A 22,332-nucleotide genomic window follows, 5' to 3' on the forward strand; every position below is an offset into this window, starting at 1 on the left:
CTGTGACACTGAACGTCCTCAAATGAAGCTTCACGATGTCAGAGCACACAAAGCAGCACTGGCAGTCAAACACTGACTGTCCTAAAAAACAAGCACAGCACTCGTCTGTGTAATTGTTTCACGCATCACTGTGGCATTTTTCACTTTCCTTTTCCCCCAGACTGTGACAGCTGACACAAAAAACCAAACCAACAACCGATGATATGTTCAGTTCAGGTGACAGTTCAGGTGTCGGCAGCTACAAACCAGATTCCCTTAAATGCTTAAAAATCTTAAAAGAAAAGGGACACTCAGATTCCTCCATATTGTCTATGCAGAGAAATTATCATTTATTTCTCTGCAAAAAGCCTCCTAAACATATCACAGGCCTTTTTGCCTCGGCCTCACAGACTACAACTAGTGCTTCCTGGTTTCCTCTGAGAGGCTGGGATGGGGGCGGAGCCATGATGAGAGGGGGCGGAGCCAGACTGCTAGAGCGAAACTGCTCAGTCCACCATTGTTTTCCTACTCGTACAGCACTAATATTCAATGGCCGAATGTCCTGCTGTGGATTATTTAGAAGACAGCGAGTTCTTCAGCACAGTCTGATATTCGTGGTTAGAGGCCAGTAGAGTAAACCTCATTTCCTCTTCTGCCTGAGCTGTTGGCCTGAGCAGCCTCCCGATACTGTCAACACACACGCGGACGGTGACATCCATTTTGGAGGCCATAAATCTTTAACGTTCGTTTTGTCGCCGCAACACAAGCGAGCACGTCTTGAGGCGCTGATGTGTGAGCTTGGTGCTGGAGCTTTATCCCTCAGAACGCTTCTCCTGGCGCCGCGTCCTGTTGTTGTGTTGTGACGTCCGCCCGGTTCGTGCACTCGTTCGCATTCTCTCTTTATGTCGCACCTTCTATTTATTTCCATCTTATTCTTTTACTCCTTTTCACTTGAGGACACAGCAGGAGCACCAGCGTTTTAATTATAGAGTGCAGTGTGCAGAACTATGGCCTGAGACTGTAGCAGTCCCTTTCCTGAAAGCTTTCCTCGCTCACAGACCTCCACCCCCCACCCCCCACACCCCTCCGTCCATAGTGGTGTCGAGAATTCAACTGTGACGGGGAAGGAAAAAGCCAAAACAGCAGCAGCAGCAGCAGCTCCAGCCGCTAAGTTCTTGCTGTCACCGCGCGTAAGTCGACTGTGTTGTGACATGGTGAGCTGTGACTACACTTCACTAATTGGAAAGGATTTTTCTGGGGGGATTTAGCAGCATGAGGCATTTTTTAAGAACATCTCCTTAGCTACGTCTGCCAGGGGGAAGTATTACAGTATGCGTGGGGCAGGTGCAAAATAACTTTTCCTTCTGGTGCGACTTTATTACTGGGAAAGAAAACATGAGGTGGTTGTAGAAACAGAGACCTTCAGTCGCTCATCAGATAGAAACACAACAGGAATGTGATCATTATAACAGGCTAGGCCAAAGCTTTACAGTAAAAAATATAATATATATTAATAAATATAAAACAGGTTGGGTTGAATTCGGCGTTCACATTCACACAGCTGTCAATCATAGTCTGTGTAAGGTCAACAAGACGTATTCATTATCCTCTAGAACATAGAAGATGGATCCTAGAGACTCACGTCTGTGAAGCAAACGACCTTATGAATGTGATGGAGTCCATGACATGTGAACGTCCCCTATCACATCAGCCTGTAATGTGTCAAGTGATGTGACATTAATGCAACATGGCAGCCAGCGTGAGCTCCAGGTTGTAGAGGCAGCAGAAGGAGGGAGAGTCACTGCTCTAATTAGCGACTATGACCAGCGAGAGCTCAGTGTGTGCAGCCGCAGTGACTTATGGTTTACAATGTAACTAAATGTTTAATGGTTCAAATCAGGTTTAAAACCTACAGATGCTAAACAATGTACAGTAGGTTGATGGACCATGTGATTCTTTGAGGGTCTGGGAGTGAAGCCATCTGACTGTGTGACTGTTCACGAGGTGTGACTGATTTGAAGTATACTTGACTTTAATAATGTAATATAATATGTGTTTATTTTAGCTGCATAGCTCATTGCTTTGGTACTGACCCACAGAGTGGGATCAGGATGGGCCTGGTATTGCTACCAGAACCATCGAGACACCACACAAATCATATGACACACAACTTGAGGCTCTACAATCTAAAAGACCCGATCACCGGAACGATGGCTCCCATTATCGCCAGAAAGATGGAACAGGCGTCAGCAGTTCTAGCCCATCAGTAAAGACAGCGTAGACGTAGGCAGCCTGCTCAGGCTACACTAATTGGCAGCAGAACAGAGAATCACCAGCAAAGTGAGATCCTTCATCACGTTCATTGATTTCCCAAAAGACAGCGTCCTACTTCTACATTAAAGACAGAAACATTGTCAGACCATAACTGCACCAACTTTTCTGTTTGCTACAGAACCTGTAACAGCAACAAAGACGACGGAAGAACAGAGTCAATACAAGGTTTTCATGAAAGTGGAGTCAACATAAAAACATGTTTATGATGAGTGTATTTTTACGCAAGGCACCAACTGATCCTCAAAGAAGGGTTTATTGTGTTTACATGTACCGGCCTGTCTGTGTTCTGTTACTGGTCCTGTCTATGTTTTGTTACTGATCTATCTGTCCTGCCTGTGTTCTGTTACTGGTCCTGTCTATGATCCGTTACTGGTCCATCTGTCCTTTCTGTGTTCTGTTACTGGTCCTGTCTATGATCCGTTACTGGTCCATCTGTCCTGCCTGTGTTCTGTTACTGGTCCTGTCTAGGTTTTGTTACTGGTCCTGTCTATGTTCTGTTACTGGTCCATCTGTCCTGCCTGTGTTCTGTTACTGGTCCTGTCTAGGTTTTGTTACTGGTCCTGTCTATGTTCTGTTACTGGTCCATCTGCCCTGCCTGTGTTCTGTTACTGGTCCATCTGTCCTCTCGTGTTCTGTTACTGGTCCTGTCTATGATCAGTTACTGGTCCATCTGTCCTGTCTGTGCTCTGTTACTGGTCTTGTCTATGTTCTGTTACTGGTATATATATCCATTCTGTGTTCTGTTACTGGTCCAACCGTCCTGCCTGTGTTCGGTTATTGGACCATCTGTCCTTTGTGTGTTCTGTTACTGGTTCAAGCGTCCTGCTTGTGTTCTGTTACGGGTCCAACTGCCCTGCAATCATGTAAAGCACACGCTCCAGCTAAAGGCGGATGAATAGACATCTTCCTGTGGTTTTGGTCTGGGAGGCGTCTGTGCTCCCAAAGGGGAGGTGGTTGGTTGAACAAATGTACAGGACGTCGATTCCATGTCCCCATCAAAAATACAGGACACAGCTGCTTCACTGAGCTTTTCCACCAGAAGGTTTTCGGCTCACACGAGAGCATGACATAATCCCAAATGAGCCTCCCTCCAACATTCGGATTGACATTTAAGAAGTGTTACATCTCACTGAGACAAAGCTGTGGTTTTCAAGAAAAGCAGTAAAATAAAACTGTTTTGTGTCGTGCTTTCTTCTATTAACACATGTTTGTCACAAAGGTTTGTCACACACTCAAACAAAGGAGCTGTGAAGTGGCATCTGCTACAAAGATGTTCTGGAATGGTGCTGACAGAGTTATTAGTGGTCCTTAGAACTGTATTAACATGTGGGTGGGTGTATGCATCTGTGTTTGTGTGAGTTGGTATGCGTGTGGTGCGGTTGAAGTGTGGGGGGTCCGGTTTTTCGCCCGGGGTACGATGATCGTCTGCCTGGGTGGTCTCTTTTCTGCTGACCCCACCAATTGCTGGCCTTGTGCTGCAGGCCGCTGTAGCGCCAGGGGATGAGGTCGGGCCGATGGGGTAGGCCCCGCTCCGCCCGTGTGGGGGTGGTGGACTGGGGGCGGGCCCCACTCTGGGCGCGGGGGCATCTTCTGGCGGGCTCCCTACGGACCGTGGGTCCTCGGGCTCTACTCTTTCAGGCCGACCCTCCCGCCGGGGGGAGTGTTTGCCCCTGGTTCTCATGGGGCGGACAGCGTTGACCCCCGGTGGCCCACTCTGGCCTCGGGTGCTGTCTCTGTGGCTGCTGCAGCTCTGCCTGGGGGGCTCTGTGTGGGCGGCTTGGGTCGCAACACCTGCCCTCCTGGAACTGAAGGTGTGTGTGCTCCCTGGCTGCTAGGATTCCTTCCTCTGCTTGCTGGATGGGCGTAGTGGCGGAGCCCCTCACATCACCCTGGCTTCCACAAGTGGCATTGTTCATGCACCAACGTCTGCCTCACCCTTTGGGTGAATAATGTTAAGCTACAGCCTTACTAACCTTGTAGTGGGACACTTTCCAAATCCAACTGTAAGTATTATTGATACTTATCACTACCAACATGAATAATGTGTGAATATGGAATTTGTGGTGTTGTATGTCATGACTTTTATTAAGTAGTATGGGATATGTATAATAATGCACATATGTATGTATATTGTATGTATTCGTTTGTATTAGTATGTGCACATACCTTAGCACTATTATTGGTATTAGTATTAATCTCCAAGGTAAACCACAGCACAAAAATTGTTTAGTTATGAATGTGTTAGCCTAAGGTACATCCATGCTTCTTATTTATTTTATTTATTTTATTATTTTTTTTTTTTGCTCCGATTGTTTACTTAACAGATTTGCTTGGTTTCAGCAGCTGGTTGCACCCCTTACCCCCCCTCCCCCCCACCCTCCCGCATACACACCCTAAAGCAGAAACTTAACCTGTCCACCAACACAGCAACATCACACACATTTTGGATTAGCTAAATAAACCATTAAATAAACCATAAATCAGGAAGAGTATATATATTCTATATATACTCTTCTTGTTAAAGCAAAGCTGTCCATCACAATATGGCATTCAGCGTAATATATGCTGCTTGCTTAACTGCTGGACAGAACAAAAAAAAAAAAAAAAAAAAAAAAAAAAAAAAAAGAACTGTATTAACTGTAGTAAGACTTCATCAGGCCGTTGTCTTGCATAAGTAGCACAGACGTCATCTAATCATACTGTAGATCCATTTTTACCCCATCATCCTCATTGCTGCCTCCCTCTGCTCCTCTTCAGCAGGTGAACACATGTTCAGTTGGACAAATGTCTGATTGAATTGGCCGGTCATAAAAGCTTCCACATTTCCCTCTTCTGAAGCCTTGTGGAGTTGCCAGTCTGTTGCCGATCATTGTGCTGCAGCGTAACTAATCTTCATCCAATTAATTCTGTGATGCTTTTCTGTTGGAAGGCAAAATATTTCTCTACACGTGATTTTGTCCTATTAGTGTCATCTTATATTGTCAGTGAAGCTGCTTCCATCGCAGACACTCGTGGAAGTGAAGTCCCTCGTGCACAGATCAGCTCGTATACTTTGGACCATCAGCAGATCCTCGTTCTCTACATTTCAACCTTTTGGAGCTTCTCGTGCTGATGAGCATTTTGTATTTTGTGAGCTGTACCAGCTGTAGCTGGTTGGTTTCTGGTGTCCTCACTGCTGCTCTTCAACTGTGCACGTTTCTGTGGTTTCTTTCTGTTTTAGGGGAATTTAAATTGCTGTTAAATAATTTTCTTTAATCTAAGATTCTAAATAGTTTGCGTTTCCTCCAGAGACAGCTGTTGTTTAGCTTGATTAATGCTTTTCAACTACAAATGCACCTTTACAAGTAAAACATGGGGGCTCACACTACAAACAGGCCTTAGAAGATGGGACCTCTCTGCATAAATCATGGAACAGAAGACAGTCAAATGTTCTACTCCTTACAGTAGAATGTGTGTTCTATGTTTGATCATGTCTGACCCAAAATTAAACGAACTGGCTTTGACACCCTAATGTGTGTGTTGGAAATGTTTACCTCCTGTGGAACCATGACTTTGAACTCTTGGTGACCACACCTCTCAGCACATGGTTCTACAGCTCCTGCTTCATGTTTCTTCATGAGGCGCTGTCTAGTGTTTGTACAGTCAGCAGTCTCTAGCACCAAGGCCTCCAGCTGTTTGCGTGGGCAGATGTGGAGGGTGATGGGGTGGATGAAGAGTCTGACCTGAGATGTGACAGACTTCCATACACTCTGATAATAATGGGTGATTAAATTTGTGCTTTAGGCAACGAAAATAATTTATAATTCTCAAAGGTAAATAATTACATAAACTCTAATTATTTTTTTTTTCTTCCAGATTTGACTACAAAAGACAATAGTTCTCTGTTTACTAGTTTTCCTCTGATGGAGGGTATTAACACTCATCACACAGACGTGTGTGTGTCTCCAATTCAGACCTACTTTGCCTTTGATACCTGACATTTCTGTGTTACCACAGTTCTTCAAATGATTCAGTCTTGCCTTTAATGTTACACCAGTACATTTGCACAGGAAGCTCTGTCAGAATAAAGTATTTCACCTTTGTGCCTTTAATAATTGGCCTTGTTGTGCAATCCGTTCTACTTCTGCAGAACAAAACTGCATTAACCTTTGGAGCGCTTTGTCTTCTCCCTCTTCAGTCTGCTTGTTTTCTGCATCTGCAGGAAATGTAGGACTCCGTGTATTAACACTGTATAATTTTAATAATTCAATGTACTACAGTAGGTGCAGAAATGTGAAATGTGTGATAGGTGGTCATGAGAAATAGAAGACAGGTGTGATAAATACGCGTGACTTATTAATCGCCTACACTGTTATCTGACTCTTCTTGGCCAGGCAGTAATAGATACAGAACAGAATCCTGATACTACAGTATACATAATGTATAATAATATTATAGCTATATTACTGACCAAGAAGTGGACATTCAGAGCAGCTTTGTCCTCTGAAATAGTAAAAGGTTATTTAAAAATGAAACATCATTAAGAGCATGACGGACCAAAGATCAAAACCTGTAACAATTATTATGTATGTAAAAAAAATGTTGAAATGTCCTGTAGCTGCAGAGAGAATCAGTGTGTGTGGTTTCAAACACACGCTCGTGTCTGCTATATTGTGTAATGTGTAGAAATACCTCTAGTGAGATGAAACCACCTCACTGTATCCATTCACCTCTGTGGCCAATGACTGACAGGCCTGATTGACAGCTCACTCGCCCGAGTCTCTCTTCAGCTACGAGACTTCTACACATTGAGCTTCTGTTTATGTGATAGAAAAAAAAAATAAGGAGTAAGAAAAGCCACTAGAAAAGGGGCCAGTTCACTGTTAGAGAACAAGAAGCCTTTGTTTTGTTAGCAAACCTCAGCTACAGTAAATGGAGGTGGCATTTTGTCACTTTATTCTAATGAGTGATGTAACAACTACACTGAGCAAGTTTGAATGAAAACATTTTTCTGTATTATTACGATGATAATCAGTGTTAACTTCAATATATGACTGGTTGTTTAGATCAAAGGAGGAAGAAGTCATTTATGAACTGATTGTAAACTGACAGATATTGATTCAGTCATTGAAGCGTGTATTGTGTTGAAGGGTCATTCTACTGTATATATCTTTATGCTTGGTTGTGTTGTATATCATAACAGCTGACAGATAAGAAAAACTTTATTCATCGCACCATGTGGAAAAGCATTTTTCACTTTGCTGCAGTTAAGGCACTAGAAAACCTAATATATAATGTAGCTGCAGATCATACAGGACAGCATGAAGATTAACACTAACTGTCTGTTGACTGTGATTTAACATCTGTTTGACTCTGTGCCACTGTGGTATTTACAGGCCAAGTGATGCTGGACTGAAGGTGGCATCAAAGTGTTTGTGGACTCTAACTTGACCACTCCTCCTCTGCTGCTCCTGAGAATAGCCTAACGACACTTTAGCACCGAGCTGATCACCTCTACACCCAAACCCATTTTCTTAAGAGCCAATTTACTGGCTCACTGAGGTGAGAAGTCAGTTCTTCTCTTAACGTAACAATGAAATGTCTGGAAAACAGCCTGGGGTTTAAAATTCTATTAATTACTAAGTAAAATAACTCAGATGTGCCAGAAGACATAATCTGCCCATGCTGAATGCACATACAGTACCCATCCAGATGCAATGGGGATGCTGTGACATGTTTGGTCATTGGCTAGTGTAAAAATAAGCCAATGAAGAGCATCAGTCAGTTTAATCATGTATCATCTGACTGTCCTGGTTTTCAGTTCTGACCCAGGAATCCACTGCCCTTTCAGAGTTTACTATTGATGGACTTGACTTTAAATGTAAAGTGAAGTATTTTATACAAGAGATATGAAATCACTGTGAACCAGCGAAGTCAGTGAAACTTCAAAACTTCAGCGAACCTTCACTCCTCAAATGCTTTAGCAGGAAAATAAACCCAGAGAATGAACCTACGCCCGAGAAGGTTGGTGTGTAGCCGCACTGGGTAAAAAGGACAGACATCCGTCACACGTCCCACGTGTTACTGGAAGATCTCAGAACCACTTCACAGCTGCTCCTTTGAGTATTAGAAACCTAAATCGGCTTTTTGGGCCAGTGAGAGTGGTGTGATAAACGTCTCTACACCTGAAGCACTTCACAGCTGGAGCCGCACAAACAACACATCGTTCCTGTCACACTCATGACCCTAACCATTCAGCAAACAGTGATAATGATGACATTTAAAAGAAACAGCTGTGCATTTGGACTTAAATAACTATTATTATAAAACTAATTATGCATCTCTTAATAAATTATGGATCAGTCAATCAGAATGGAGAAGGAACAATTCAAGGAATGACCCGTGTTAAATTCACTGTGTAATTATGTGAATGTATGATCCCAATATGAGGCCTGAACATGGATGGAACAAACAGACAAGCTGTTTACTGAACCAGGAGGCGGTTCTGCTGTGATAAGCGGGTTTTAAATTATTGATGCGTGCGGTTAGCGAGTCAGTTTTGGGTCTGACAGGATTTGACAGCCAGCGGCAGCACTCTTCGCGAAGCTAAATGCAATTCAGTCCAATTAAATCTGCTATAAATAGACGAGAAAGTTCTATTTTGAGGTTTTATATTTACTGCTGCAGACACACCTACAAACGTGAGTCGTCTCACGCCGCTGCTTTGAGGGGGATCCGTCCTCACGCATGCACCACTCACCCGTATCCGCTGCACCTCCAAGAAGACGGCCCTCTGGAAGGACTTCTCCCACGCGGCCAGGTCCGTGGCCAGCTCCACCCTGAAGATGTGGCTCTGGCCGTGGCCCACCAGGATGCTGAAGCACAGGCAGTCGCCGTCCTGCTGCTCAGGCGAATGCTCCAGGCCCAGGTACAGCCTCGCCTGCAGCCAGCAGTCCTCGGCCATCCACAGCTGTAGGACAGAGGCCTCATTACCACAGGTCATGTTCCAGTCGAGGAGGTGACGCAGCCCGAGTCATGTACAGCACTCGTCCCAGAGCAAAACAGCTGATGATAGCTGCTCAGCTCACATCACAGCACCGGGCTCTTAACGTACCTTGTGAACCTTGAAGAGAACCTCATGGAGGTGATACGTGGTTTCAGCTTGTCCCCAGTCGGTGGCACTGATCTGAGGAACAAACATGAAGGGGCGTGAGATGAAGAGGAGCCGCTTCTTATCCCAAGCGTGAGTTCAAATGAAAGTTAGGCAGGCAGCTTAGTTGTGTCAGCGCCTGGATGTCAAAACGGGTTCATCCCTTTGCACTGTGTAGAATATTTACCACTTTATCTGCCGAGCCCAGAAACACAGTGACAGCCCTACTACTTACACCACTACGATACTGTAGCTACATAACAAGCAGCGCACACTTAGGAGAGAAAACACCTCATTATATAAACTAGAACTTCAATGTTTGGGTTTGCACATAACACATAAAACTACATTAATCTGACTGACTCTGCAAAATAAGTGTGAATGAGATGAATGTTGGTGTCCAACCGGCAACTTCTGTCAGGTCAGTGTGGCAGCATTGAAGTGTTTTAACACATTAACACCACTGGCTGATGTGATATTAGAGTCACTGGACTCTATTAAAGCCATTGGATGGCTGCTTTAAATAGTACAGAGCTTCATGATACATAAGGAGTGACAAAGGGGCCAGGTCAAAACAGAAGCTACTTCCTGGTTTTACTTCTCCAGGGTGTGTTGCTTTAAGGTGCTGATGCATATTCAGAGCCGTCTCCACCTCTGGGGCTCCGGCTACAGCCATGATTCAACATGATTCAAGCTGCAGGACAGAGCTGGTATTTCACAAGCCACCAGCTGCATAATACCTTTAATTTGAAGGTTCCACTGGACCCCTGTTACTTTTAAAACATTCTGTTTTACACACTTCTTTTACTTAGCTCCAACTAATGAATGCACTTTAACTGACGTCAAGAAAATCACATTTCTTTTTGTTAACGTTTCCTTGGAGAAGAATAATTAGTTAGTGTGAGGAGTTTTTAACAAAGCTACAGGCCGTCACTTCTCTCTGTCAGACAAAGGGGGAGGGTTGCTACAGAAAGATGTCTCCTCTGGGTCTGAGACAATGATCAACATGATGTCATGATGTCAGGTGCAGGTCAAAGGTCAGGGCAGTGAATCCACTAGAGGAAATGGTATATTCTGCTGCCATGTTTGTGACATATTTAAATAAAATATTGCTACTGTGAAGGAAGAACGGTTAAAACTCAATGTGGCTGTGACGACTACTGGCGAGTGCTGATGGGAAACTGGTTTGGGTTTAATGTGTAGAAAGCGTTCTGTTTTATGAGAAGTTATGTGGCGGACAAGAGCTTAATGTAGCCGGGTGCTTAGCTCTCATCCATAGCTAAACTATGCTAAGCTAACCTAAGCTAATACTCACTGTGCAGATATTCATCATACGGACAAGTGTGGTAGCAAATTAAAGAAATGAAATGAAAGAAAACCACAAAACACAGTGTCCTAATTTGACTGAAAACCTGTCAAGGTCTGTTCCATTCAAAAGTAAAATAAAAACAAAGCCACTTTTTCTTTGGGAGGAGGATAACATAACTGTAGACAAAGATACGGTGAGGTGACAAAAGCTTGCTGGCAGGAGGCTCAAGGTGCAGAGCTGCCGTCATTAAAGCTGCCAAACGAGTGGGCACAGGATGAGAGGCTGCACTGGTTTTAGACTAATGGGAGAACAGGTCCGGTGTCACGTCATTAAAATCATAAAGGGCCCGTAGAGCCTTCGCTCACCGGCGCTGACAGGTGAGTGGGGCCTGTATTTAAACCTAACCGTCCATGTGATGCCTCTCAGACGCTGTCCCTTCAGTATGAACTTCATATCCGTTCAAAAATGGCCCTGGACTAATTCCTACACTGAGAAGAATCCAGGGACCTAATGAACCACTCACACCAGGCCGTGACTGTGACACACATGAGCTAACAGTACAAAGCCATCCTGATTATTACAGTAAGTTCATCCAAAGGTTTTTTTAAAGGGCTGTGACTCGGAGCTTTAAGCACGCAGGCTCAAACCCAGCGGCCCGAGGACCATTACAACACGCGTCTATGACGGGAAGAACGCTGGTTACCGGCGGACTTCTGAAGATAGAGAAACACGGGCCTCTCAGTGCCAGGAACTTGAAAGCAGAGGGTTGAGCAGGAGCAGTGGCCTCCGGACTCTCGCAGGCCCAGCCCATGTGAACGATCTGCAGGGAGGAGCGGCATTTAGAGAGGACAGAAGCAGAAAAGCACACTAATACAGGTGAAGACGGCTCATTGAGCTGAATAATGACCCACATTTCAGAACAAAGCTCCCATTTTGCAGTCGAAGGGCAGCTACAGGGTCTAAACTGTAATTAATATTTGATAATTAGCTAATTTAACTTTGAAGGAAAGACTTTGGAGTGTCATGTTTTGATCTTTACAGAGAGACTAAAAGTAAAGTCACTGAATCGACAAAGACAAGCTGTCGAGGTCCAGTTCACCGGCGTCTCGGCTTTTTAGGCGAGCGGCCACTAAAACGGGCCGACGTCACCGGCTGCCGCCGCATTCCTGCTGTGCGTCCGCGAGCGCTGGGCTGCGGGTTTCAGAACCGCTAAACTGCATTTAGGTCACGGCCACATACTGTACCTGATCATCCGAGGAGCAGTACTTGTTCACCAGCTTTATCTGAGAGGGGAAGAAAACAGTTCACCGTCAGTCTGTTGGACGTCTGTGGGTTTGAGCCCATTCAAAAACAGCACAGGTAACATCTTCTTCATAATCGTAACATTATGTGCTTCAGCGACAGCATCCGATAATTGTTATTGACCATCGGGCTGTTTCAGGCCGTTACCTGCTAAAGCAAGTGTGACAACATTTAGGAGTCATTACTTCACACTGTACTGGTTTAACTGTTCCCTCTCAATGCATTCAGACGCACAACCGAGGAGAACGTCCCATCTGATTCCAACACGGTCTCACAATTCAAACAGGGCCGTGCTTCACCTTAATGAGGCCATTGTGATGTTCTGGCTCCTCTGTCGACACCGGCGAACACTCAAGGAGAGAGAGTCTCTCACTCTCAGTGAAAAGTAGTTTTCACTGAAGGCAACGTCTGCAGCATCAGCTCCTGTGTGGTCACCATACGTCCTTAGACTACTGTAACTAACATCCAACAGCTTCAAACCCACCACCACCAGTCAACCACACATACAGTAAGAGACTCCATGGGGATCCGCGTCTATTTAAAGGTTGTAGGTCATTACACCAAAAGTTCCGCTCTCTCCCAAAGTGGGAGCACAATTACATCCTGATTGGCCATTTAGCAATCACACTCCACGTCCCTAATTAAGTGATGCAGGCATGAATTAAAAAAAATAAAAGACAGCTGCGCACTTAGTCGAGCTCGGGTGCGTGGTGCGTCTCCATCCGCCCCCGAAAATGCATCACATCATCAGCGTGATAATCAAAGTGGGACCGGAGGAGATAAGGGACAGGAGGACTTGTGTAGAACGGCTACTTAGCAGTCATTAATTAGACACGAGGGGAGAGGTGCTTAGAGGAAGGCTCTATTAAGGCCACGCTGTCTGTATGTACTGTAAGGTGTCACATAACCAGCAGCACGTGGGTGGAACTCAAAGACTGTAACACACATTCTGTGACCATTCAATTAAACGGCCCCCTGTTATAAATACTGGAACTATAAGATCACAAGTTTCAGGCTGACGCTTCGTACAGTAAGTAAATGACCCAATACAACATCTGATGGGGGGTCGGGTCACAGCATCCTTCTTGTCGCCATGGTAACATCATACGCAGTGACAATGTACAACCACATATTTGTGAGTCTGATAGAGAGTCCGACTAATGTGAAAAAAGTGGAAAAAAGAGAAGGAGACTTTGCAACATTTGACCTAGAACAGAAACATGAATAGTAATGTTATGCCAGGAAACACAAACATTCATTTAAATCCTTCCAACAAAGACTTGAAGGCGCCTGAATGTTCACTTACATTCTCCTGCATCAAGTCACTGATGTTTGTGGATATTGCTTGGAGCCAGTCTGTGCTTTCTGCTGCAGTGCAAAACTGGAGAATACTGGAGCTGGCTCCATCCAAGGCGACGACTTCAAAACAGTTGGACCTGAAGGAGAGAAGGGCAAAAATATTAGATAGGGGCCAGAGCAGATGAGGTGGATCCAGAGCTGCTCATTGCTTAAGCTTTAAGGCTCGTGCAGTATGACTTCGTTCATGGGCTCGATGGGCCATCGGCACATAATTCTAGCAACATCTGCAGAGTAGATTCAGGTTCACTGGAGGTGCAGGTCAGTACCAGTACCAGCTTTCAGGCAGGTCGTTGAGGAACTGGAATCTGCCCCACTGCCACTGAGCCAACGCTGGGGAGCACAGCGATGCCTCTGTAGAGGCATCACGCCACCATCCACACCTTCTGTAGTCACCAATTAACCTGACTGCCTGTCTGTGCGTGAGGGGGGGGCTGATTTTCATGTGCTGGGTAAATAATTTAAACAGACAGAATCCTGAAAAGGGAGGCGAGCCCCAAATGGGATGAGAGCATGTCAGACTAAAGCACGCTGCACTTTAGACTGAGGAGGCGAGAGAATCTCCTGGGTGCAGAGTTTTTCTTACCCACACCATTAAACTACTCTCAGGGTGCTGATGAGGTCATCAACAGCGATCAGACCCATCAGCTCAATATGACACTTCCTGACATTTCATTTGCTGCATTTGCACGACACACACACACACACACACACACACACGCTTCCAGTCTTGTGTGAGGAGTCTGAAGGTGGAAACAGCCGAATGTGCAGAGAGGGGGGGGGGGGTTGTCAGCGTTGGGGAACGTGTGAAGGCAGGGGGGGGGGCATTTGATTGTGCACATACACAGGCAGGAGGAGCTCCGCGAAGTGAAGTCTGATAAACAGAGGAACAACAGAGGCAAATGTTTCTCAGGCAGCTCCTAATGCAAACACCTCACAAACACGCTCCTCAAGGTTGGATGTTACAAAGCCAGCGTTCCTAACAAATCCTCTGGTGAGCATGACTTTCCTCGTCTTCCTGCGATAGGCTTGTTAAAATCTTATGTTCCGCTGACTGTTTACTGACCCGGTGGTTCTCCAGGGTCCCTTCCACTGGGCCGGCTCCTTTTCTTGCATTTAATAAGGGCACAAATTCTTTTGGAGTTAGTTCGTGTGCATCCAAATTAGCTCTGGGCTGTGATTCATATACCTCTAAAATATCGCTGCCGCATGTTTGGAATTCTTTTTTAATAATTTGTCTTGCGTGTCCCAAACAAGCACATAAATATCCCTGTAAGTGCAGAACGGATGAAATGACTTTGGACGCAGACACTACTCCAGATCGGTGAGAGCTCCTTCAATTAATGCAAAACCTTTGAGACTCTGTTGTAATGGGGAGGCGCGAGGAGGGATGAAAGTGCAATGAGATTAATCAGAGGAACGGACGTCTGGCAGATCAATGTCATGAGAACACAACCCTGTGAGGAGGAACTGCCAAAGCTCGTCCACCTTCAGCGAGCACCACTCAAATCCTCGCCAAGATAAGATCTCAGGCGCCTGTGATTCTTTCACACGTCTTCGCCGTTCCCAGCTGCAATTATTGGGCCCTGCCTGTTGCCGAGTGAGAAAGGAAGGGGCCGAGACGAGGCAGCAGCCAGTTAACACGAAGGACGACAGGTGAAGAACCAGCGACGGCAGACGTCCAGCTGTGACAGATGCTGATGAGAAGCAGCGTCAGCGCGTTTAGCTTTGAAAAGGTGAACCCAAGTCAGTGATCGAGTCTAACAGACATACTGTTATAATGCATGAGACTATAATTATGCTCAATAACTACTGTATTGTACATACAAAATTCCAACCTGCTGCTGCAGCTGCTTCACACAAGTGGCTTTTATTGTGAAGCAGCCACAGGAAGTTTGCTGTGTTTTGTCACAGCCATTCATGCAGAGTTTTTCTACAAATAAGAGCCACTTAGAGTCACAGATGACATTTTACAATGTTTCCGATCATTTTAAACCTTTGTTAAAACAGGACAACAAGGGAGAGAAAATACTTGGCCGTTGGTATTAGTCTAAATCCATCAACACAGAGCAGATCGGCCCACATCTCAAACAGCTCATTGGCTGGAGGTTCTTCCACCAATAATAAGACAACTTGGAAGTGTCTATTGATTTCGCACTGTGGCTAAAGCAATGTGGTGACACACATTGCAAACAGGAAGTAGCTTTAGCAGGATGCTTCATAGAAGTGGGATCAAACTGTGAAGGAAAACACAGACGGAGACGAGCGTGGAGCCGGTGCCTCTGCTAATCTCTTCTAAAGCCCATTAGTTTGTTTGTTGTCCTCTACACAGCTTATTTGTATGTACACTAGCAGTATGTACTGTATAAGTATATATTGAGCCATTAAACATTAATTGGAACAACATTAGGTTTTAGGAAAACCACCTTCATCTTCCCAAACAACACTTAGAGAGCTACTCATCATGTGAAATGTGGCCCCAGGGCATCTGGTCCAAAACAGCAGACCAGTGAAATACAACTGAATATTTATAAGCATGATTATAATTGTAAAGCTAAAGCATGACGTTTGCTAAGAGCTCATTAAGAGCAGAGACGTTGGAGAACTGCTCACTCCATGACTGAAATCATAGCCGGTAATGGAGAGATGGTTATTACTGGTCATCAACAGTTGCCACTAATTACAAACCAGACATGTCTCATCTAAATATTTGATTAACGAGGACATTAGAGCCTTGACTCGAAGACATGTAATAAATACAACATTTTAAATGTTTTATTCTCACAGTTGTTAAAAGTTTAGTGATGGAGAAATATAAAAACAGTAAATCCCACGTACCTCACCCACTGAAAGGTATCATTTGGTGTAAATCCCACAGTATCTGCTGTGTTTAGGCTTTTTCCTGTATAGATATCGAGGCTCTCGGCCTTCGGAGCTCTTTGACCGATGATTTGTTTAATCTACAACACGTGTCTGCAGCATTTCACTCGCTTTGCAGCCATTAGGGTACAGATTGGACTAATCACAAAACAGGTTTGTTTGATTTGTAAAATGACACAGAAACAGAGACTTATTAAACCTAATTATGGACAAACACATGATTATAAAGCCATGATCGCAATTAATAGCCTTTCCTAATTCAAATGAAGTCATTAGCAGCTTTACTATTAATTGCTGGAGTTCTCACAGATCATATCCCCTTGTACTCTACTAATTAACTAGGTGATTGAGCTTTAAGAGCAACTACTGATTCAATTACAGCAAACAGGTCTCTGCTCTCAGTCAGGGCTTTAAACTGGATGCTACCAAAGATGCCGAATTAGCAAATTTCTTAATTAGTGTTTAACTTAAGCTCCCAGTCCAGACTAATAGTTTGTCATAATGTACATAAAATAAATTATTCCTGACAATGATGTAAAGCCTTTCCAATATGAATAAAAAGCAGTTACAAAAGATAAAAATAAGGTGTTTCCTGAAGAAAAAGGACAAAGTTTTTAAATTATGTATTTAATTTCACACTATCACAATGAAGTGATAAATGAGATAAATGTTGCCAATTATGTAAATGCGTGTGTTATTATCTTCAGACTTGTGTGAACGGCATCAGTTGTTGGTCGACGGTGAAGAATGATCAGACGTCATGAAGTGACGGGAAACAATCAGCGTGATGTGACGGGGACTTGAAAACAATCCCTCAGCTGGTTTGGGGTTTGGACGCTGACGGAGAGAAACGCTTGTGGTGCCACAGTGCATTTAAAGATCAACAGAAAAGAGTTGGGGCATAATAATGAAATGCATTTACAAGTCGGAGCGGTGTTGGCGCGGTCACACCTCCTGAGCCCCGGCGTCACAGCAGCACTGACCTTTTAAGCCGTTTATGCCGGTGCATAGATATTGGCATTAACGTCCTCCTGCCGAGATGAGAAGTGGCCGCTAAGCCAACAACTGCGCTCAGTGAACTGTGCCCCCTCGGAGGTGAATTATATCATGCTGGATTAGCCTTACCTTAATTTATCGGCGCCAGCTTTGTATCTGGAGACTCTGGCCATCAGCAGCGGCAGCGACACAGCATCCAGCCAGCGCTTCTCGTACTTTGGCTCGTCGGCGGAGGGCGGGGGGGGCGACGGCGCCTGCGTGGACACAAGGAGGGCGCCGTGAGACGTCTGCACAATCTACACGCACAAACAACGGGCCAGCCCCGAACCGACCAGCTGTGCTCTGCTCCTTTTACAGTTGCTGCCTCATTGAAGCAAATGTCCAAAAATCTAATTTAAACTGAGAATTTCAAAGGGATTGGACAAAATGCAGTAGGTCTGGTATTTACAGTGTGTTACTACTGTACTTTTATTAGTTTACTTTACCTGTCATCTCATCATTTACTAAGAGCTGAGATAAGCTGCGTTCATTAATGGAAACTTACATTTGATACAACATGTAGAGTTTCTTTCCTCTTTCCGTAGCTGCAGTAGCTGAATGAAACCCACCATGTGTAACGTTCTGCAGGAAAACCTGCTGAAGCTTGTTGGAAAGCGTCAAACTGAAATGTATGAAAACACTGTAACTCACAAGTCCAAAAGAGGAAGAACGAACTGAAGCAGTTATGTTCTGAAATCTGCACAAAGCATCTGGGGCTGAATTCCTCACGTTAGCATCTTTAGCGTTTGTTTAACGTGTTGACAACTGTAGTTGTCACTTTTCTGATGCTACACCTTTATTTGCATTGATGGAACGTTCCCGTCCTGTGTGTTTTCTGTTTTTAAACACATACTTTGTCCCTTGTTTGTGTTTGGTGAGACGTGAACCAAGCAAACAGCAAAAGAAAATGCCAAGGATGTTCAGTAATTACAGCAGCAGGTGCCAGAAGGGAGAAAACGCACTGAAATCAGGAATCAAGAAGAAGAAAATGGACTTTCTAGCGTGTGCCGTGTCATTATGTCCCCACAACAAACTAGTGCAGACTTCATTGTGATCAGACAGAGTCCACTTCTTTCATGAAATAATGATTGGTTGTTTTGGTGTCATAACAAGGAAAAAAATCAAAGCCTTATTCAGCTCCAAAATAGTTGGAAAATGAAGAAAAGATTTACGTAAAAAGTAATCCCGTTGGGTTTATAACAACCTACAGTTTACTATTAGCAATATAACAGTGGACTGGCCATTTAATATACTGTAAGATAAGACATACAGTACTTTATTCATCCCCTCGAGGACAAGCTGTGTCCTTGAAGACTGGTTCAAACTAGTGACCTTCTGCTTCCAGGACCAACACTCAACCCATTAAATCCCCAGGCCACCACCAACATGCAGATAAAAACAGTGATTATCAGCAAAAATCATTGGTGTCACTTTGGCTGATTTTTCACATCACACACAGAAATGGAAACAACATCCAACAGGACAAAAACGGACCCAAGTGAAGACCGATTTTGAACATGAGCTGAAACTCCAATAATGTGATCTCAACACAAACTCCCTACAGCGCATCCACCTTATGCTTACACTAATCACCTTCATGTTGCCGCGGAGACTAACCGCTGCGATAAACAGGCAGTAATGCACCACCTTAAGTTAAAACGCCTGGTTTATGGCGTAATCAGAGACGTTAATGTGGCAGGTCTGAGGGCTGAGCCCTGACTGATGTGACATCAAAGCAAACAGGACTTATAGACTTATTACACTTATTCCAATGCTCTTCACAGCAGCTGCAATCACTGTAATGGTCAGCAGCACCAACGTGCTCAGAATAGGAAAGAGACACGGCTGCAGTCGGCATCACTCCCTCACAATAAAACTCCAGAAATGCCCCAAATTGAACTGGCTCCAACACTGATGGAAAACAAAGGCAGCACCTCCAAAGACCAGACTGTGCTCCTGGACCCAGAGGAGTCAAAGCCTCTAAACCACAGCGTCCTGCACTTCTGTATAATCTGCTGTCTTCAGAAACACTACACTTCTATTAAAACCTCTACTGGATAAAACCTCTGCCAGTCACCTCACATGGAGGAACGTCAGACTGTCCCAGTCGTCCCACTTGTTTGGTCACGATGTACTGAGCTACAGAGAGCCAGGCGCCCTCCACGCATGAGTGTGTCTGGATTCAAACCCACAGTGTAAAGGCCATGAAGGGGGGATCTGAACCCGACCTGTGCACCGTTTATAGTTTAAAATGTCTTTTATTTTGGTAAAGGAAAAGCCGAGGACGGTTTTAAAACATTAGGGAGAACACCAAAGGTTTACTGGCGGCACAAAGAAGAGGGCTTCCAAGCACAACAGCTTTAGAAGGAGTGATGGAGAACAGTGATTAACTACAGGCTAAGGCCAAAATGACGTCAGGCACCAAACCAATCACTCACTGTTGCTATTCAAGAAAAAGGGTCTAAACAGAGTTTGACATGTTTCGTGCGGGTACAAAAAAAGCTCAAAATGCAAAGCGGCGCTTCTAAACAGCTTCATTCTCTCCTGAAGCACAATATGTCGACAAATGCTTTGATGCGGGACATTTAAATGCAAATCGCAGGCCCTTAATGAAGAACAGCTCCATTACCCATTATCTAACCAGTTACAACCTCAAGGCTCAGATAAGTGAAGCTTCAACAGCATCAACCGGCGCACGCATTCAGATTATCTGTCGGCACAAAATCCCAAAACCCACCAAACAATCCTACAATGTGGCGCGTGTCATTATACAGCCGGCGCAGGTACGTGTTCATCACAAAGGAACCAAATCACCTGCCATCCCCTGCTCTGCAGCGGCTCAACGGAAAGCCGCATCGTTAAAATTGCCTCTGGGTCCAAAGCGGTGCTGAAAAACTGCCGACGTTTGCAGAGCGGGTCCCCCGTCACCGCTGCAGCGCTCGCACGCGCCTCCCGTCAGCCTCCCCGCCCGTAATTACTCTGTTTCTAAAGAAATTATCATCATTTGCTCTATTTATGTCAGCCCAGGACAAAATGTTTTAGTTAACTCTGGAGCAGCGAGCGGAGGAAGTGGCGGCGAATAGGAGCCATCAGGCTGTCAGAGTGGATTAGCCTGAACAAAGCACCTGCCTTCAGTGAAGGGCTGAAAAACAGGAAGTGGAGCCACAGACACAGGGATACAGGCACTTCAGAGCCGGAATGCAGCAAGATGATCCATGCAAATCTGCACCTATCCCCTCATAGGTGGCTTTCACCTTGTAGAGCCGCAATCACTGGGTCGTACGCTGTTACTATAATTACACAAAGAGGAGAGATTAAAAGCAAAGACGCAGCGAGGTGATGAAGCTCTGATACCCCGACGCCTAACGTACAGAGGGCGAGGACCCTCAGAGCGGCTGAAAACGCCTCCTGCTCCTCTGATGACTTCCCCCCCTCGCGGCGGAGCTGCTTTCAGGTTTAGAGATTGCCGTTTCCTCCTCTCTCGGTCCCCGTCGCGCTCATCCGTCCCCGCGTGACTGCTGAGCACTAATGAAAAAACACGTGTCCAGAAACAAGCCTGTGCCTACGTGCTGAGCCAAAGCAAACATTCAAGGCTAATGAAGGAATGAAGAATTGAAAGAATGTATTTGTTTCAAACGGTATAATGGATGACATGGGTTGTTTCTTTCATCATCAATGCTTTGCTGAAAAAGCAGCTCTAGCTGTATCTCAGCTTGAGTGACCAAGTTGTTAGCATGAAGTAAGCATGAAGAGTTGCGGGTTTTGTCCAGTAGCCCAGGCCTCCAACAAAGAGGTCTTGGGGGAGTGTTCATCATGCAAACGTATGAATATTAGTGACCTGCTTCTGTGTTTACGTGCCAGAGTCAAACCAACACAACATACAGACAGTGCAGGCACGTTCCCAGCCTCAGGCTTAATGGCCTTCCATTAGAGACCGTACTGTATTAAAATGATGCAGAGCAGATGTCATTAATTCAGAAAATTAAGTTATAAGTTGCCCTAGTTTCCTGTAAATCTCTATCTGGAGGCATCCTGTCAGTACAGTGGATTCATCAGCACCCTGCTCTGGAAAACAGGCAATTATTTCATGAATGAAAACAACTGCTCACATAAAAGTTCTTATTTGAGAGACAACAAGCGTCTCACTTGACATGTGGGAAAAGCAACTGGGAAAAGACTGTGTATAAGTTCAGGAAATTGTTGGGCTAATTATCATCTCAGATGATGGAGACGCACAGACCCGTAACGTAGCAGAGTCGTAAGCTGTTTGCTTTAGCGCAGGGAGACCGCCGGGTTGGGTTATCTACTGTGTGGACCCCTCAGATAAACGGCATGCAGATACAAGGAAATGCAAGAAATGCAGCCCAGTACAAGAATGTTCTGCCGAGGCAACACTTTAGTAATGAAACCAAACTCTGCAACATCTTTTAATCACTGCGTCGCACAAAACACAGCTATTTTACAGTAAAAGTTTCAAAAGAGAAAACAAAGATGGCTGGATCTCTGTTACCTGAACACCCTGGTAACATCTGCAGTCACTGATGAAGTAATTTCATCAAGATGTATATTTATGCACAAATATAGGAATATGACATATTTATTTATAGTTAGGATAAAAGCCTCTCTAGTTTTCTCTTCCTTTTCCTGCCTGTGCCATGAGAGCAGCTCCACAGCCGTCAGCCATCGGCCTTGGGACACGTTGGACGGCGAAACACCATCCCAGCATATACACGGTGAGGATGTTATGGATTGCGCATTTAATAACATGTCAAAGTCAAAGCGGATTTGTATGAGCCACAGTTCACAAAGAGAGGCAGAGGCTCAGGCTGCTGCTGCCTTGTGGTGGCTGAGGCTGCTGAGCAAGCTGCGCTGGGATAAACACACTCCCCCCATGGCGGGCGAATACAGATGATTCAACGTACAGTACATTATGAACCTGATCCTGATGCACCACAGTTTAACCGCCCCATGATTCCTGTACTGCTCCATACAGCCACTAACTATGATG

The 22,332-nt window shown here is 44.9% G+C and overlaps 1 protein-coding gene across 7 annotated transcripts in view; it reads right to left on the reverse strand.

Annotated features, from left to right (window-relative positions):
* Positions 1-22,332, reverse strand: part of sntg2 (syntrophin, gamma 2) — a 37,490-nt gene that overhangs the window by 1,766 nt on the left and 13,392 nt on the right. For 2 of the 7 annotated variants that reach the window (XM_055505931.1, XM_029138722.3), the window contains exons 9-14: positions 17,415-17,539; positions 13,360-13,489; positions 11,996-12,034; positions 11,455-11,571; positions 9,407-9,478; positions 9,053-9,262 (exon numbers count right to left, since the gene is read on the reverse strand). In XM_055505931.1, the coding sequence (XP_055361906.1) occupies positions 9,053-9,262; positions 9,407-9,478; positions 11,455-11,571; positions 11,996-12,034; positions 13,360-13,489; positions 17,415-17,539 (693 nt within the window). Of the gene's footprint in view, positions 1-5,846; positions 6,509-6,533; positions 7,109-9,052; positions 9,263-9,406; positions 9,479-11,454; positions 11,572-11,995; positions 12,035-13,359; positions 13,490-17,414; positions 17,540-22,332 lie in introns of those variants that run through there. The other 5 variants (XR_008693716.1, XR_008693718.1, XR_008693717.1 and 2 more) reach the window with 5 other exon arrangements.

Source organism: Betta splendens, chromosome 22 (genome assembly GCF_900634795.4).
Source record: "Betta splendens chromosome 22, fBetSpl5.4, whole genome shotgun sequence".
NCBI lineage: Eukaryota > Metazoa > Chordata > Actinopteri > Anabantiformes > Osphronemidae > Betta > Betta splendens.